At 38.3% G+C, this 16,057-nt stretch overlaps 1 protein-coding gene across 1 annotated transcript in view; it reads left to right on the forward strand.

The window, feature by feature from the left end:
- Nucleotides 1-16,057, forward strand: part of TEX10 (testis expressed 10) — a 49,087-nt gene that overhangs the window by 23,607 nt on the left and 9,423 nt on the right. The window contains exons 9-11 of the mRNA XM_069576061.1: nucleotides 449-626; nucleotides 4,549-4,655; nucleotides 5,897-6,030. Coding sequence (XP_069432162.1) covers nucleotides 449-626; nucleotides 4,549-4,655; nucleotides 5,897-6,030 — 419 coding nt within the window. The remainder of the gene's footprint in view (nucleotides 1-448; nucleotides 627-4,548; nucleotides 4,656-5,896; nucleotides 6,031-16,057) is intronic.

The following is a 16,057-nucleotide window of genomic DNA, read 5'->3' on the forward strand; positions in this document are numbered from 1 at the left end:
TTTAGTCTTTTACTCTAGGCAGTACCTTAAGCCATACATATATGCTTTTTGATAAAACTTTTTTCCATGTAATTGGTATGTTAGAGTTCAACATGCTAAGTCACATCAGTCGTGTCCAACTCTGTGTGACCCCATAGACGGCTGCCCACCAGGCTCCCGTCCCTGGGATTCTCCAGGCAAGAATAATGGAGAGGGTTGCCATTTCCTTCTCCAGTGCATGCAGGTGAAAAGTGAAAGTGAAGTCGCTCAGTCATATTCGACTCTTCGCTACCCCATGGACTGTAGCCTACCAGGCTCTTCCGTCCATGGATTTCCCAGGCAAGAGTACTAGAGTGGGTTGCCATCGCCTTCTCCTAGAATTCAACATAGCACAGTGAAAATTATGTCTGCTTTATTAATTCTTATTTGTATATCTTTAAAAATTTAACTTGTCTTCCTACCTCACTAGATCCACAAGAAGGCGCTGTGGTGGTTCTCCCAGCAGAGTCTCAGCAGCTTTTGGTCCAGCTTGTGTATTTTCTACCCAGTCTGCCTGCTGACTTGCTTTCTCGGTTAAGTCGCTGCTGTATTATGGGAAGACTCAGTGCAAATTTGGCTGCCATGCTTATCGGGATACTGCACATGAGGTAGCATGCTGAAGTGAGCTGTATTTCAAGTGTATAATCTTCTACCTCACCCTTCCCCTGTCCCTGGCAGTTTATGAACTGACTTAAAAATACTGCCCCTGCCTTCATTTGCTCTTAAAACAGCAGTTAAAATTGTTGGTTACTACTAGATGGAGGAAGTTCACTAGAGGAAGACTGCTCCCGGTGGTTTGTTCAGTGGTTTGCATTGTCATGGTTTCAGTCACTAAGTTCATGGGCTGTAGCCCACCAGGCGCCTCTGCCCATGGGATTTTCCAGGCAAGAATACCGGAGTGGGTTGCCATTTCTTTTTCCAGGGGATCTTCCTGACCCAGGGATTGAATCCTTGTTCTCCTGCAGTGCAGGTGGATTCTTTACCGCTGAGCCATAGGTAGATACATACAGTGATTTGTGTAGGTTGATTGAAACAGGTTAAAATGATCAGGAGTAAGCCATAGTAAGGATTCAGTGGCAGATGAGAGTGCTGTGCTTTAAAACTTTTGGTGTTATGAAATTGTAATACAGGTCTTCCTTGTTGGAAGGGAGCTCAGTTTAATGTAGGTGGTGAAATAAAAGCTTGCAGACTCCGACAAGGAATCATTGAAATATCTTTGGGTGGGTGGGTGTGTGTGTGGCAAAATATACATCACATAAAACTTACCGTTTTAACCAGTTGTAGGTGTACAGTTAGAACTGTTTTGGGGCATTGAGTTCATTCACACTGTTGTGCAACTGCTACCACTGTTCACCTCCAGTGCTTGTCATCATTCCAGAGTGAAACTCTGTACTGATTATTTCCCCTTCTCCCAGCCCTTGTTTACCACTGTTTTGTCTTCATGATTTTGATACATTCATCTGTTAATGGATACTTGGTTGTGCTGCCTTTTGGCCATTATGAATAATGCAGCTATAAACACTGGTGTGCAGATACCTGTTTGAATCCTTTTAATTCTTTTGGCTGTATAGCCAGAAGTAGAATTGCTGGATCATATGTTAATTTTCTGTTTAATTTTTCGAGTAACTACTTTCCAGAGTGTGACTGTACCCTTTTACCCTCAAAGGTCTTAAAATTAATAGTGTTTCATGTTGCGAGTTCAAAGTATCCTTTAAAATTTAATGTTTGTATCAGGCATAGTACTTTCGTATTCAGCCATTTCTAACTGATTGTGGCTCAGGGCCAGGGTCTGATAGTTTTAGGCAGAAATTGAATCTATGCTGTAGCTGGCTTCTTGAGCAGATATCCTCTGTCCCAATTAAACAGGAGTAGCTCACTTTATTAGTAGATTTTCTTTAGCTTTGTTTGCCAGTCTCTTCATACCAGGATAGGATGTATGTTTGAATGCTGTCACCCAAAGTGTGCTTCATAACTGATAATAAGTTTTTCCTTTTAGCAAAAGAGAGCTGTTTGCAATGTGTTGCCTATATGCGAAACCCCTCTTTGTCTAGTTCAGTACTTAATGCCAGGTCTGTAAGAAATGCAGTTAACTTAAGTGGTTTCATGTCTGTTAACTTCCAGGAGAGGGCACTCTTTTCCCATGATAGAAACTAGTGGAGGATCTGTTTTAACATTCATTTAAAAGCAACTTGTGAACACCTCTTAAAATTAATTCTCTTTAGAACTTGTATTTAGTATCTTTATTGGCATCAGCTATTTTTGACTTATGCTCAGTAACTTTTGTCAAGGATTTTTTCACACGTCGTCTTTTATCTTTTTTTGTGGGTTTGTGGCTAGTACTGAGAAAATGTTAATTTCAAGTAATGGCAATAGAAGTTTATGATCATCAAAAGCAAACTGTCTTGTAGTTAAAAGTCTACTAAGTTAAATTTTGCCTTTTAGCATTTGCACAGAGTCTTAGTAGACTTCTCTTTCTGTAGATGTATTGTCCCTATTCAGACTAATCTCTTTAAAAATTAAAACAAAATGGGGACTTTTCAACTTTCCCAGGCCAGTGGTATTATTATTGCATCACTTTTTCTAGATTTAGAATTGAAGAATAATGTTTAGTTCCTTAGAAATCACCTGGGTTATTTCATATCTTTTTTCTTCAAAATATCCCCTTCTGTCCTTGATCATGACTGTAAACTTGGCAGCTTTTTCATTATCTCCCACCTGTACCGTTATAGTAAGTAGTCTTGCTTCTCAGCTCCATATATTTCATGCACTGTTGCCAGGTTGATTTTCCTGAAATGTTCCTTTAATACTTTCTGATTTTCATCTGTTAGATTAATTGGCTGTACGATCTAGTTCACTTTGGTATTGTAGTTCTGACACTGTTGTCTCTAGCAGAGGGAGTTCATCTAAGAGCAGATCATCTCAGTTTGTTCAATGTGTGAAAAACCCATCAACTTAAAACTGTTGGTGTTTAGTTTATCTTGTGAAAACCGTACTTAGAATTGCTGTTCCTACCTTTTCCACCATCCACTTAGAGCTTTTTTGAGTTTGAGTTTTTCTCCCCCTCCATCTACCTTTGTTGTTCTCCTGACCTTTACTCTTCCTTATCCTCTCTGCCCCTAGTTTATTTATAGCTGATTTGGGGAACATAAGACATGGATGTGGAAACGTAATCTACACTGTTAGATAAAAATATTAGAAGGGAGCAGCTACTGAGAAATTCAGCCCGGTTTCGAAGCAGGGTGAACATGTGAGCTAGGCTGCCAGGAGCAGGTCTGGTTTGCTGCTGTTGTCCAAGCATGATTGATAATAGCGTCCCTTCTCTTCTCAGAAGTGTTCTGGAGTGTCCAGTATATATGGTCATGGTAGTTTCAAGGACAGTGTGATACATTGCTTGTCTTTTGTCCAAACTAGATTTTAAATGGACTTGCTACCCCTTTTAGCCACTGGGTGGCGCAGTTTTCACTGGGTTCAAGAGGATGTTGGTTTGTTTTCTAATCACCATTTTGTACTCATTTCCATTGAGCATCTCTGACTTTTTATAACCTCTTAGCTTGTGACATTCCCTCCATAGCTCTTTAAGAAAAGAGAAGTCCTTTAAGTGGGAATGATTCAGAAGAATGTTTCCATTATTTTTAACTCCCCAACTCTTAAGAATATTAATAAATACAATTATTTCAGTGGTAAAAAAATTTAAGTGCTTCTTGTTGAATTAGAAACTCCTAATTTTGTCTTGACATTTATTCACGTTTCTGTGATAAAAAATTGTAGTCTTAGCTTTTTGGATCTGATTATTCTCAGCTTTTTCTTCCTTCTTCCTTTTTTTTTTTTTTTTTGCTGTATCCATGGTTGACATTTGCCTGTATTCCTTCTTAGTCTTACCTTGAAGAGAGTTTTTAAAGATATCACTGGAAACTGATCTCATAGCAGGAACCAGATAATCTTCATTTAATGAGAAGCTGCTTTATGTTTAGCTATTCCCTTAAGTCCCCTACCAATACTTTAGCTGCAGTATTGTGAAGTAGACAGGTTATAAAGCTTTGCAAAGTATAGGAATGCATAGTTATCACAGAGTGGCTTTAAATTGAAGTATTCTTTACCTAGTTAAGATGCTTTTGCTTAGGTAGGAAGCAGGAGCTTGTTTAAACTTAGCTCATTTATATAAGCAAGGTAAGACTTTTTTTTAATAAAGATGAGGTAGTAAATACATAGCAGATGAACCTACTACTGAAAAGCAGAACTTCATCTTGGCTCCTTGAATCTGAGTTTTGAGTGGTGTGGAAAATTTTTTAAGTTGTACCATATATGTGGACCGGTTATGCTTTTCAAGGAAACTACATAAATATATGTTAAAAATGTTTTCCATATTATGGTACTTGAACCCTTATATGTAAAGATGATACATACTGTGGATTTTTGTCTGAGCTCTTAAATTAGACTTGTTTTCAATAAAGAAAAATAGTCGTATATTCTGTCTTTATTCCTGAGTCTTCAAGTTGGTCACTTCTAGTACTAGGTCTCCATTTATTATAGATCATCATTTTCTGGATGGAAGTCTTCAGTGAAAGAACAGAATGGAAGTGTTCAGTTAAACATCAGTAATGCGGACTATTTCAGCTTCTTATTTTCAACACTTACAGGTAACTATACTGATCTGCCAAGTTAAGGAAAGGAAAAGAACCTAGTATGAAAATTCTCCTAAGATTTACTGTCTTAACCTGTTTGGGTCTAAGTTTTGAACCTCACTGCATAATGTTTAAAATGTTCAGTGTGTTAGAAAAAACATCAGATTTTAATTAGCCATATTTTGCTTTCCATTGATTTCAAAGAAAAATTAGTAAAATGAGTCTTGATGTGTTGGATTGGTAAGTATTTTTACTGTTGTTTTAGATGATTGTACTGTCTTCAGTAGTTTTGTTTTGTAATTGGATGATAAAGATGACAGTGTTTGAAATTTTCTGAAGACTTAAAATTGAGACTTATTAAATATGTTAAATCAGATCCGAAAATAGCTTGAAAGGTTCTGATAAGGAGCTGAATGTAGCGAGATAAATATTATATAAAAGAAACAAGTAGACTTGTACATGTTTGTTTGATAGCTTTGGATGTATGCGTTTGAGATGGATGTGAGGGCTTTATGTTTAAATTAGTAGTACCTGTCAAAGGGTTTAGTGGTTTTAGGAAACTCATTAGGAATCAATCAGGAGTGTGATATGGCTTCCAAACCAGATGATGACTCTTTAGGGCATGTTCGTGGAAGTGCAGTGATCTGAAAACATCAAAGCAGGTAGCTAGGGTCAGACCACATTGTGCTGGTATTCTGATCATTCTAAGATCTGTCTTCCCGGAGGGATTTTGGCAAGTTGTGTAGGTCAGACTAGGTATAATAGAGGTGGTAAGAGAATCAGAAATCTTACAAATAGGATCGGTAGAAGAAAGTACACAGTAATTGTTGAAGAAATAGACTTAGGAGGGATGGCATAGTTTTAAAACATTTGGAAGGCTATTGTTTAAGAATACAGAGTTGGTATATGTATGAAGGAGCATGCTGTTTCTCTTGTTCATTTGCTTTTTTAAACCTGACATTAATTAGAATGATTGTCTTTCACATTTACTTAAGTATAAAGGTGGTAAAGTCCTCAGTATAAGGGGTATAATATTTCTTGATGTATTACACATTGATTCAGGTCACATCTTTGTTTACATAATTATATGAATTTTATTACATTGCTGGCATTTCATTTTTTAAAATCCATGAAGAAATTCAGAGAAAACAGCTTGAAGAATTTAACTTGAAGATACATGTCTGTTTTTAAAAAATTATTGAAGAATGTTACATGCTTTGTGATTTATTTTAAATTGGCTTTCTTACTCAAATTAGGGTTTTCAAAAGAGGAACTGACTTGGCTTCAGAGCCTTCGAGGAGTGCCTCATGTCATCCAGACGCAGCTTTCCCCTGTGCTACTTTACCTTACTGACTTGGATCAGTTTTTACACCATTGGGACGTAACAGAGGTAATGGTCCATTTGAAAAGGCATGCAAGATTGTTACAATTCAGTTCGTCAGCCACCAATAGTTGTTATGTGTTAGCATTGCCTTGTGTAAGATATTTTTAGAGATTTAGAGTAGTATAAACTGAAGCGACTTTAGCAGCAGCAGAGTAGTATAAAATACAGTCCCTGTTCTGAAAGTGCATGTGATCCTTGGATAGGCGATGTAGATTCCTAAAAGAATGTTCATAAAAGTTATGCCACTAGAATAGAATAAATTCGCTGTTTGAATGATAGAGACACATTTATTTTCTTTTTACTAGTGTAGAGTAAAAGGATAAATCTATTTATAGAAAAGAGGAAAGGCTTCATGGAAAGGGAAGAATTTTACGTAGATAGTGAAGGATGAATAAGAGTTAAGCAGGATTTTGTTTCCTTGAAGGTGGGTTTTTCTAAACAGAAAAAATTATTTGGAAGTTCATTTGGTTTTAAAGAATTAGTATGTAGTTTATCAAAGTTACATTTTAAACCCCAAATTTCCCTTGAATTTTAAAGTTCAGTCTTAACAAGTCTTTTTAGATAAGTATAGTAAGTTTAGGCAGTCATTTTAAAAGGAGGCTTTAATTATATTTTATCCCTGTTACAAACATATTTAAAACTTTAAAAAACAGTTTAAATAATATATTCACTATTTGGTAAATAGTTCAGTTTTCAGACAAACCTTCACAATTGTTATGGTAAATCTTAAAACATTTAATAAACTTACAAGCATGGTGCATCTTAATATCTTAAGTTTCAGTACTGTTTATAGTGAAATTCAAATTAAAACTACAAGTCTAGGTTAACTGTTAATAGTGTTTTAAATTGGAATTATAGGGCTGATCTTTTATGCTAATCATCAGAATTGTTCTGTGTTACAAATATATAAATATGTAAAAGCATCATAAATACTAGTCCTAAGGATTTGAGTCTGTAAGATATTAGTTAATGTCTTTTACTTATTTCTTCAGTTTCTTTCCTTGCATTGAACGGTACTTGCCCAGTAGGATTGCAGTTGTGTCATCCCAAATAATGTTGGTTGGAACTTTTCTTGCAAATTCTGAGGTTGTGTTCTGTGCTAGCTAACTTTTTTTTTTAATGATACATAAGGTTTTTGGTTAGGGTGTTGACTGTATATTCTTTTCTTGTAACTCGTAATTGCTAGGCCATAGCCTTTTCAAACAAAAAACAACATTTGTCATTGTTCTCAACAAGGTAGTCTCTAGAACCTAAATCTGTTTTATTGCTCTACCAATTGATTTTATTCAGCTGATCTATTTACTACTTCTTGCATTCTTTTCCAGAATAATCTTTACGTTCTTCCTATATCTTAGGGCTATACCTTTTGTAGACATCTAACACATTTCTCTCATGGTTTTGTTTGACTCTGATCACAATAGGTCATGCCAGGGACACTTTCTTCTCTTTATTACCTGGTGCCTAACTATGTTCATATATCGGCTTTCAAAAAATAGTGGATTTTAAACAGTGAAAACTAATGAGTTAGGTACCCAGCCTGCATATCTAATATCTGGCATTTTATCTTAATCCATACTACATGAAGAGATTGGGTTTAGTATTAGTAGTTGTGAGATTGTTGCTAATGTTTTTAAACTACATCATTATGGATTGGGGAAAGCATGGTATGGGGTTGATTAGTGGGCCCCAGATTCCAGACATAGACTTGTTAAGTATCTAGTTTGATAACTTGGACAACTCCAGTAATCTTTCTCTGACAATTTTAATTTTTCAGAATCATATCTGTGTAAAGACACATGTCATGAAAATGTGATTGGTTATGTTTCTGAGTGTACATTGGCAAGGACATGTATTAAACTTCAAGGATGCTGTCTTTGAAATGTTAAGACATAAATTAGGAAAAATCTGAAAGTTTCATTGTTTTTGAAGTTAAGATTCTAGTTCTATTTTGGATAAAATTTGTCTTTAAGTTGGCCTTTTCATATTAAATTATTTGAAATATATGTAGTTTTTGACAGCCTTAGTGTAAAAATTGATTTTTTATTATTATTTCATTTGAAAAAGTTAGTAGTCCGTGGAGTGGGTTTGCTTAGTTGTTTTATCTGCTTAGTCTGAAGTGGTTTTTTATTTAAATCGGACCTTTTTTTCTGAGTAGATTTTCTAAACGAAGTATAATTTATTTATCTACTTAACCACATTTAAGCATTTATTTATTTATATATGGCAGTACGAGGTCTTCGTTGCCGTGCACAGGCTTTCTCCAGTTGCAGCCAGTGGGGGTCACTCTCTGGGGCTGCCCTTTAGTTGTGGCGTGCAGGCTTCTCACTGTGGTGGCTCCTCTTGTTGCAGAGCATGGGCTCTAGGGCTTCATTAGTTCTGGCACACAGGCTTAGCTGCCCTGTGGAATCTTCCCAGACCAGGAATTGAACCTGTGTCCTCTACATTGATGGCAGGTTCTTAACCACTGGACCACAAGGAAAGTCCCACAAAGTACAATTTAGAAGAACAGAAGGATCATAGTAAAAGTGTTCTTCCATTCCCTGTCTCCCAGCCACCCACTTCCCTTCCTTAGTTTCTAAATGTATTCTTTTGGATAACTTCTGTGTCTTCACAAATGATTATATGTATTCTTTTGGCTTCTCCTTTTACACAAATAACATACTCTGATTTGGATCTTGCAGTTTTCACTTAGTATCTTCGTGATCATTTCTTCCAAACACTGAAGAAAGAATTGTATGATCTTTCCATTAATGATGGAAATAGTAGTTGAAAGGGAAAGATCACAAAGGGAAAAGCAATCTTTGGACAGAGATATCATTTCCAAATGGAAGTGTCTTTTCCAGAGCTAGTGGAAGGTTTTACGGTTAATTTTCATTGTCATTTATAAAATTTTGAATGGTTTGAAAAGACTACTTTTTAACTAAATTCTGAAGAATAATAATAAAACATTACTCTAGTTTAAGAAATAGACCATTTTTCTTTGTTTTTGAAACCTCTCATTTTATTAACAGTTTTATGTGTATGATATTTCTGTATAAAATTAGGTAGAAAATTTTTTAAAAACTTAGTTTCCATGGTAGCGAATTGCCATGCCTGTTCTGGAATTGTGCACTGTGAGGTCAGGAATCTGAGGTATGCAAGTTTTGGTTAACACTGTAGTTGCAAAAGTGAAGATTGCCTATATATATGTATGTTGTGTATCTCTGTGTTTGTATTTTTGTTTACTTTTATTTTGAAACAGTTTCAGACTTAGAGAAAAATTACAACTGCAGTACAAATAACTTGTTTTCTTAAACTATTTGACAAAATGCCCATAGTCCATACTTCAGCATACAAGTAGACCATGTTTTATCGTACTTGCAGATTGAGTTTTTACAAACTGAAATTTTGTGGCAGTGCTGCATTGAGGATGTCTGTTATCTTTCCAATAGCATGGGTACACTTCATGTCTCCGTGTCACAGTTTGGTAATTATTGAAATATTTCACACTTTTTCGTTGTTATTTCTTACAGTGAGCTGTGATTGGTGGTCTTTGATAATACTGTTGTAATTGTTTCGGGCTTTTTAATTAATTGTCATCATGAACCATGCCCACATGAGAGAGTGCAGTGAACTTAGTAAAATATGTGTGTTCTGACTGCCCCACCAGCCAGCCATTCCCTCTCTCTCCCCTTCTCAGGTCTCCCTATTCCCTGAGACTCAACAATATTGAAATTAGGGCAGTTAATAAATAACCCTACAGTGGCCTCTGTGAGTGTGTGTGTTAGTCGCTCAGTTGTATCCAACTCTTTGTGATCCTATGGACTGTAGCTCGCCAGGCTTCTCTATCCATGGAATTCTCCAGGTAAGAATACTGGAGTGGGTTGCCATTTCCCTCTCTGGGGGATCCTCCTGACCCAGGGATCAAACCGCAGCCTACTGCATTGCAGGCAGATTCTTTACCATCTGAGCCACCAGGTGTTCAAGTGAAAGGAAGAGTTGTGTATCTCTTACTTTAAATCAAAAGCTAGAAATGATTATTAGCTTAGTGAGGAAAGCATGTTGATAGCAAAGATAGGCTGAAAACTAGACCTCTGTGCTGTTTAGCCAAGTTGTGAATGCAAAAGAAAAGTTCTTGAAACTAAAAGTGCTATTCCATGAACAGAGGAATGATAAGAAAGTGAAACAACCTTATTGATGACATGGAAGAAGTTTGAATGATCTGGATAGAAGATCAAACTGCCACAAGATTCCCTAAAGCTAAAGCCAAATCTCAAGCAAAACCCTGATGATGATTTAGTCGCTAAGCCATGTCCGACCCTCTGCGACCCGATGGACTGTGGCCCTCCAGGCTCCTCTGTCTGTGGGATTCTCTAGGCAAGAATACTGGCAGTGGTTGCCATTTCCTTCTCCAGGGGATCTTCTGACCCAGGGATCAAACCCGGGTCTCCCACATTGTGAGCAGATTGACCAACTGAGCTACAAGGGAAGCCCTAAAACTCTAATAAGTCTCTTCAATTCTCTGAAGGCTAAAAGAGGTGAGGAAGCTGCAGAAGAGTTTGAAGGAAGCAGAGACTGTTTCATGAGGCTTAAGGGAAGAAGCTGTCTCCATGACATGAAGGTGTAAGGTGAAATAGCTGATGGGAAAGTTTCAGCAAATTATCCAGAAGATCCAGCTAAGATGGTGATTGAAATGGTGGCTACACTAAATAACAGACTTTCAATATAGACAAAACAGCTTTATACTGGAAGACGATGCCATTTAGGACTCGTCTTAGCTAGAGAGAAATGAGTGCCTGGTTTCAAAGCTTCAGGGGACAGGTTGACTCTTGTTAGGGGCTGATGCAGTTGGTGACTTTTAAGTTGAAGCCAGTGCTCATTTACCATTCTGAAAATTCTAGGACCCTTAAGAATTATGCTAAGTCTACTCTGCCTGTGTCCTATAAAGGAAAAAGCCTGGATGACAGTGCACCATGGTTTACTGATTATTTTAAGCCCACTGTTGATATCTTCTGCACAGAAGAAAAGCTTCCTTTCAAAGTATTACTACTCATTGACAAAACACTGGTCATTCTGGAACCCTCATGGAGATACATAATGAGATTAATGTTTTTTTCATGCTTGCTAGCACAGCATCCATTCTGCAGTCCATGGATCAAGGAGTCATTTAGACCTTCAAGTTTTGTTATTTAAGAAATAACATTTTCTAAAGCTATAAGCTGCCATAATTAGAGATTCTTCTGACGGACCTGAGCAAAGTAAATTGGAAACTTTCTGGAAAAGAGTACACCTTGTAGATGCCATTAAGATCATTTGTGATTCATAGTGAGAGGTCAGAATATTGCTATTAACATGAGTTTAGAAGAAGTTGATTACAACCTTCATGAGGAGTTCAAGACTGCAGTGGAGGAAGTAACTGCAGTTGTGGAAATAGCAAGAGAACCAGAATTAGAAATGGAGCTTAAAGATGTGACTGAATTGCAGATATCTCATGATAAAACTTTGAACAGATGAAGAGTTGCTTCTAATGAATGAGCAAAGAATGAGGAAATGAATCTACTCCTGGTAAAGATGTTGTAAAGATTATTGAAAGGACACCAAAGGATTCAGAATAGCACATAGACTTTGCTGATAAAGCAGTGTCATTCATTGACCCTGACATTTTTGAAGAATCAGTTCAGTTCAGTCACTCAGTCGTGTCCAACTCTTTGCGAACCCGTGGACAGCAGCACGCCAGGCCTCCATGTCAATCACCAACTCCCGGAGTTGAACTCATGTCCATTGAGTCAGTGATGCCATCCAACCATCTCATCCTCTGTCGTCCCCTTGTCCCCCCGCCTTCAGTCTTTCCCAGCACCAGGGAAATTAGTCATTTCTTCAAATGAGTCAGTTCTTCACATGAGGTGGCCAAAGTGTTGGAGTTTCAGCTTCAACATCAGTCCTTGCAGTGAACATTCAGGACTGATCTCCTTTAGGATGGACTGGTTGGATCTCCTTGCAGTCCAAGGGACTCTCAAGAGTCTTCTCCGATACCACAGTTCAAAAGCATCAATTCTTCAGTGCTCAGCTTTCTTATAGTCCAGCTCTCACATCCATACATTACTATTGGAAAAACCATAGCCTTGACTAGACCGACGTTTGTTGGCAAAGTAATGTCTCTGCTTTTTACTGTGCTGTCTAGGTTGGTCATAACTTTTCTTCTAAGGAGTAAGCATCATTTTTGCAGGACAGTTATTTGTAACATTTCTCTCAATTCAGGTTTATTTCCGCATGGTTAAATCAGGTTATACAGATGTGGCAGGAATATGTCACAAGTGATGCTGTGGGTTTCTGATGGCAGCTTGTCAGATGGTGCAGGGTTTTGATTTGTCCCATTAGATGTTCACTTTGCCCACTTGAGTAAGTGGTATCTGGTCACCTTCTCCACTCTATTTTTTCCCCTTTAGTAATATTTTATGATGTTTTGAAACAGTGTAAATATCATTTCTTTTGGGTCTTCTCTTTTATTCATTTATTTCTTTTTGTTAGTATGGTTTCTTGTACTTTCCAGTGGATTAAAATTCCTTACTATCTTTATTTGTGATGTTCATGTTTGCCATGGTCCTCCTGGAAGCAAACGTCTTTGTTCTTCTGACATGTCCTCAACGTTTCTCTGAGTGCTGTTGACCTTGAACAACACAGATGTGAACTGTGCAGGCCCACTTATATGCAGATTATCTCAGTAGTAAATACTACATTACTACATGGACCCATGGTTGAATCTGCAGATACGAACAACGTTAGATGTGGAGGGCCCACTATTAAGTTACGTGCAGATTTTCAACTGCACAGCGGGTCTGTGCCTCTAATCCCCTCCCCATGTTGTTCAAGGGTTAGCTGTACTACTTTTATTGTATCACAGATTGTTTCAGATTCATGTTGTATTTTCCCTGTCCCAGCCCAGCAATCAGGTATTTCTTTAGGAAGCCCAGTTTTCCTTTAGGTGGAGAATGGATTTTAGGAAACAATTCTGGACTCTTAGAAGTGTGTTCATTGCTAGTTGATGTTGCTGTTCCCAGACCTTATCAGTGAACAGAAATCAGGAATTCAACACCATGGGGTTCATTCTGGTTTTTTCCTTTTCCTCTTGTACCCGCTTTTTCTGATGGTGAGAAACCCGGCTTCCATTTACTTATTTATCTACTTGGTCACTTCCTCTGTCTGTGATTGTCTCCTTTCGGTGCCACCCTTTTCCCCTGTGGGCATCTTTCTTATCCCATTTGAACTCCAATTCTTGGGGACAGAGCACCTCTATTTGTTAACAGATAACTGACTCTGGGCCACTGAAGCTCTCCCATTGACTCTAGTGCTGATGTCTAGCTTGGCCTCACGCAGTAGCTTTAGAACTGATTCGTTCAGGAGGGGACGGAGACAGAAGGGAAAAAGGAGGGGATTGAGTGATCATTTATTATTGAATGGGCCTTTCAAATATGATTTACCTTGTATGAATGATAATATTCACTGTGCTCATTTTGAAGAAGGAAGATGGCATTGAAAATATCCTGTTTACATTGTTACCTACAGGTTTAAAAGAGAAGACAGTTGCCCTGTGAAAACTCTGGGTAGTATCACTCTGCAAGAGGTTTATAGAGACATAATGCAGATACTGTTGATTTTTGAGGATTGACAGTTCTCTTGAATTTATCTGGATGATTCCTTCTCTTCCTAGAGTCATATCCTTTCCACTAGCCTTATCTTGTCTCCCCATGGGATTTTTCTACAAACTTCATTTTGGTACTGCATTCCATTGGCTTCTGGAGTTATGTTGTGATTCTCTGACGGACTTGATGCTGTCATTCTGCTTCTTGTTTTCTTGAGATCTTGGAAAATTAAAAATACTAGAGATTTGATTCCCATCTCATTCATCTTTTTCTTCATTATAGACTGTTCTTTTACCGTTAGGGAATAAGAGGCAGCATAATTTGAACATGGTATTTCTATTTTCTGGATCATGTTATTTTCAGTGATGTATTTTTCCACCAGATGGGAGAAAGGCTTTTGTCAGCTCTTTGTTTATATCACTGAGACCTCCATATTGTTCAGTTCAGTCCAGTCGTTCAGTCATGTCCAACTCTTTGCCACCCCATGAATCACAGCACGCCAGGCCTCCCTGTCTATCACCAACTCCTGGAGTTCACTCAGAGTCGTGTCCATCGAGTCGGTGATGCATTCCAGCCATCTCATCCTCTGTCGTCCCCTTCTCCTCCTGCCACCAGTCCCTCCCAGCATCAGAGTCTTTTCCAATGAGTCAACTTTCACATGAGGTGGCCAAAGTATTGGAGTTTCAGCTTCAACATTAGTCCTTCCAAAGAACACCCAGGGCTGATCTTCTTCAGAATGGACTGGTTGGATCTCTTTGCAGTCCAAGGGACTCTCACGCAACACCACAGTTCAAAAGCATCAATTCTTCGGCACTCAGCTTTCTTCACAGTCCAACTCTCACATACATACATGACCACTGGAAAAACCATAGCCTTGACTAGATGGACCTTTGTTTGCAAAGTAATGTCTTTGCTTTTCAATATGCTATCTAGGTTGGTCATAGCTTTCCTTCCAAGGAGTAAGCATCTTTTAATTTCATGGCTGCAATCACCATCTGCAGTGATTTGGAGCACAAAAAAATAAAGTCTGACACTGTTTCCACTGTTTCCCCATCTATTTCCTATGAAGTGATGGGACCAGATGCCATGATCTTTGTTTCTGAATGTTGAGCTTCAAGCCAACTTTTTCACTCTCTTTTACTTTCATCAAGAGGCTTTTTAGTTCCTCTTCACTTTCTGCCATAAGGGTGGTGTCATCTGCATATCTGAGGTTATTGATATTTCTCCCGGCTGTCTTGATTCCAGCTTGTGCTTCTTCCAGCCCAGCATTTCTCATGATGTACTCTGCATAGAAGTTAAATAAGCAGGGTGACAATATACAGCCTTGACGTACTCCTTTTCCTATTTGGAACCAGTCTGTTGTTCCATGTCCAGTTAGAACTGTTGCTTCCTGACTTGCATATAGGTTTCTCAAGAGGCAGGTCAGGTCGTCTGATATTCCATCTCTTTCAGAATTTTCCACAGTTTATTGTGATCCACACAGTCAAAGGCTTGGCATAGTCAATAAAGCAGAAATAGATGTTTTTCTGGAACTCTCTTGCTTTTTCCGTGATCCAGCGGATGGTGGCAGTTTGATCTCTGGTTCCTCTACCTTTTCTAAAACCAGGTTGAACATCTGGAACTTCATGCTTCATGTATTGCTGAAGCCTGCCTTGGACAATTTTGAGCTCAAACTACCGCACAATTGCACTCATCTCACATGCTAGTAAAGTAATGCTCAAAATTCTCCAAGCCAGGCTTCAGCAGTACGTGAAGTGTGAACTTCCAGATGTTCAAGCTGGTTTTAGAAAAAGCAGAGGAACCAGAGATCAAATTGCCAACATCCGCTGGATCATGGAAAAAGCAAGAGGGTTCCAGAAAAACATCTATTTCTGCTTTATTGACTGTGCCAAAGCCTTTGACTGTGTGGATCACAATAAACTGTGGAAAATTCTGAAAGAGATGGGAATACCAGACCACCTAACCTGCCTCTTGAGAAATCTGTATGGAGGCCAGGAAGCAACAGTTAGAACTGGACATGGAATAACAGACTGGTTCCAAATAGGAAAAGGAGTACATCAAGGCTGTATATTGTTACCCTGCTTATTTAACTTCTATGCGGAGTACATCATGAGAAACACTGGGCTGGAAGAAACATAAGCTGGAATCAAGATAGCCAGGAGAGAAATATCAATAACCTCAGATATGCAGATGACACCACCCTCATGGCAGAAAGTGAAGAGGAACTAAAAAGCCTCCTGATGAAAGTAAAAGAGGAGAGTGAAAAAGCTGGCTTAAAGCTCAGCATTCAGAAAACGAAGATCATGGCATCGGGTCCCATCACTCCCATGGGAAATAGATGGAGAAACCGTGGAAACAGTGTCAGACTTTATTTTCTTGGGCTCCAAAATCACTGCAGATGGTGATTGCAGCCA

Source organism: Ovis canadensis, chromosome 2 (assembly GCF_042477335.2).
Source record: "Ovis canadensis isolate MfBH-ARS-UI-01 breed Bighorn chromosome 2, ARS-UI_OviCan_v2, whole genome shotgun sequence".
Classification (NCBI taxonomy): Eukaryota; Metazoa; Chordata; class Mammalia; order Artiodactyla; family Bovidae; genus Ovis; species Ovis canadensis.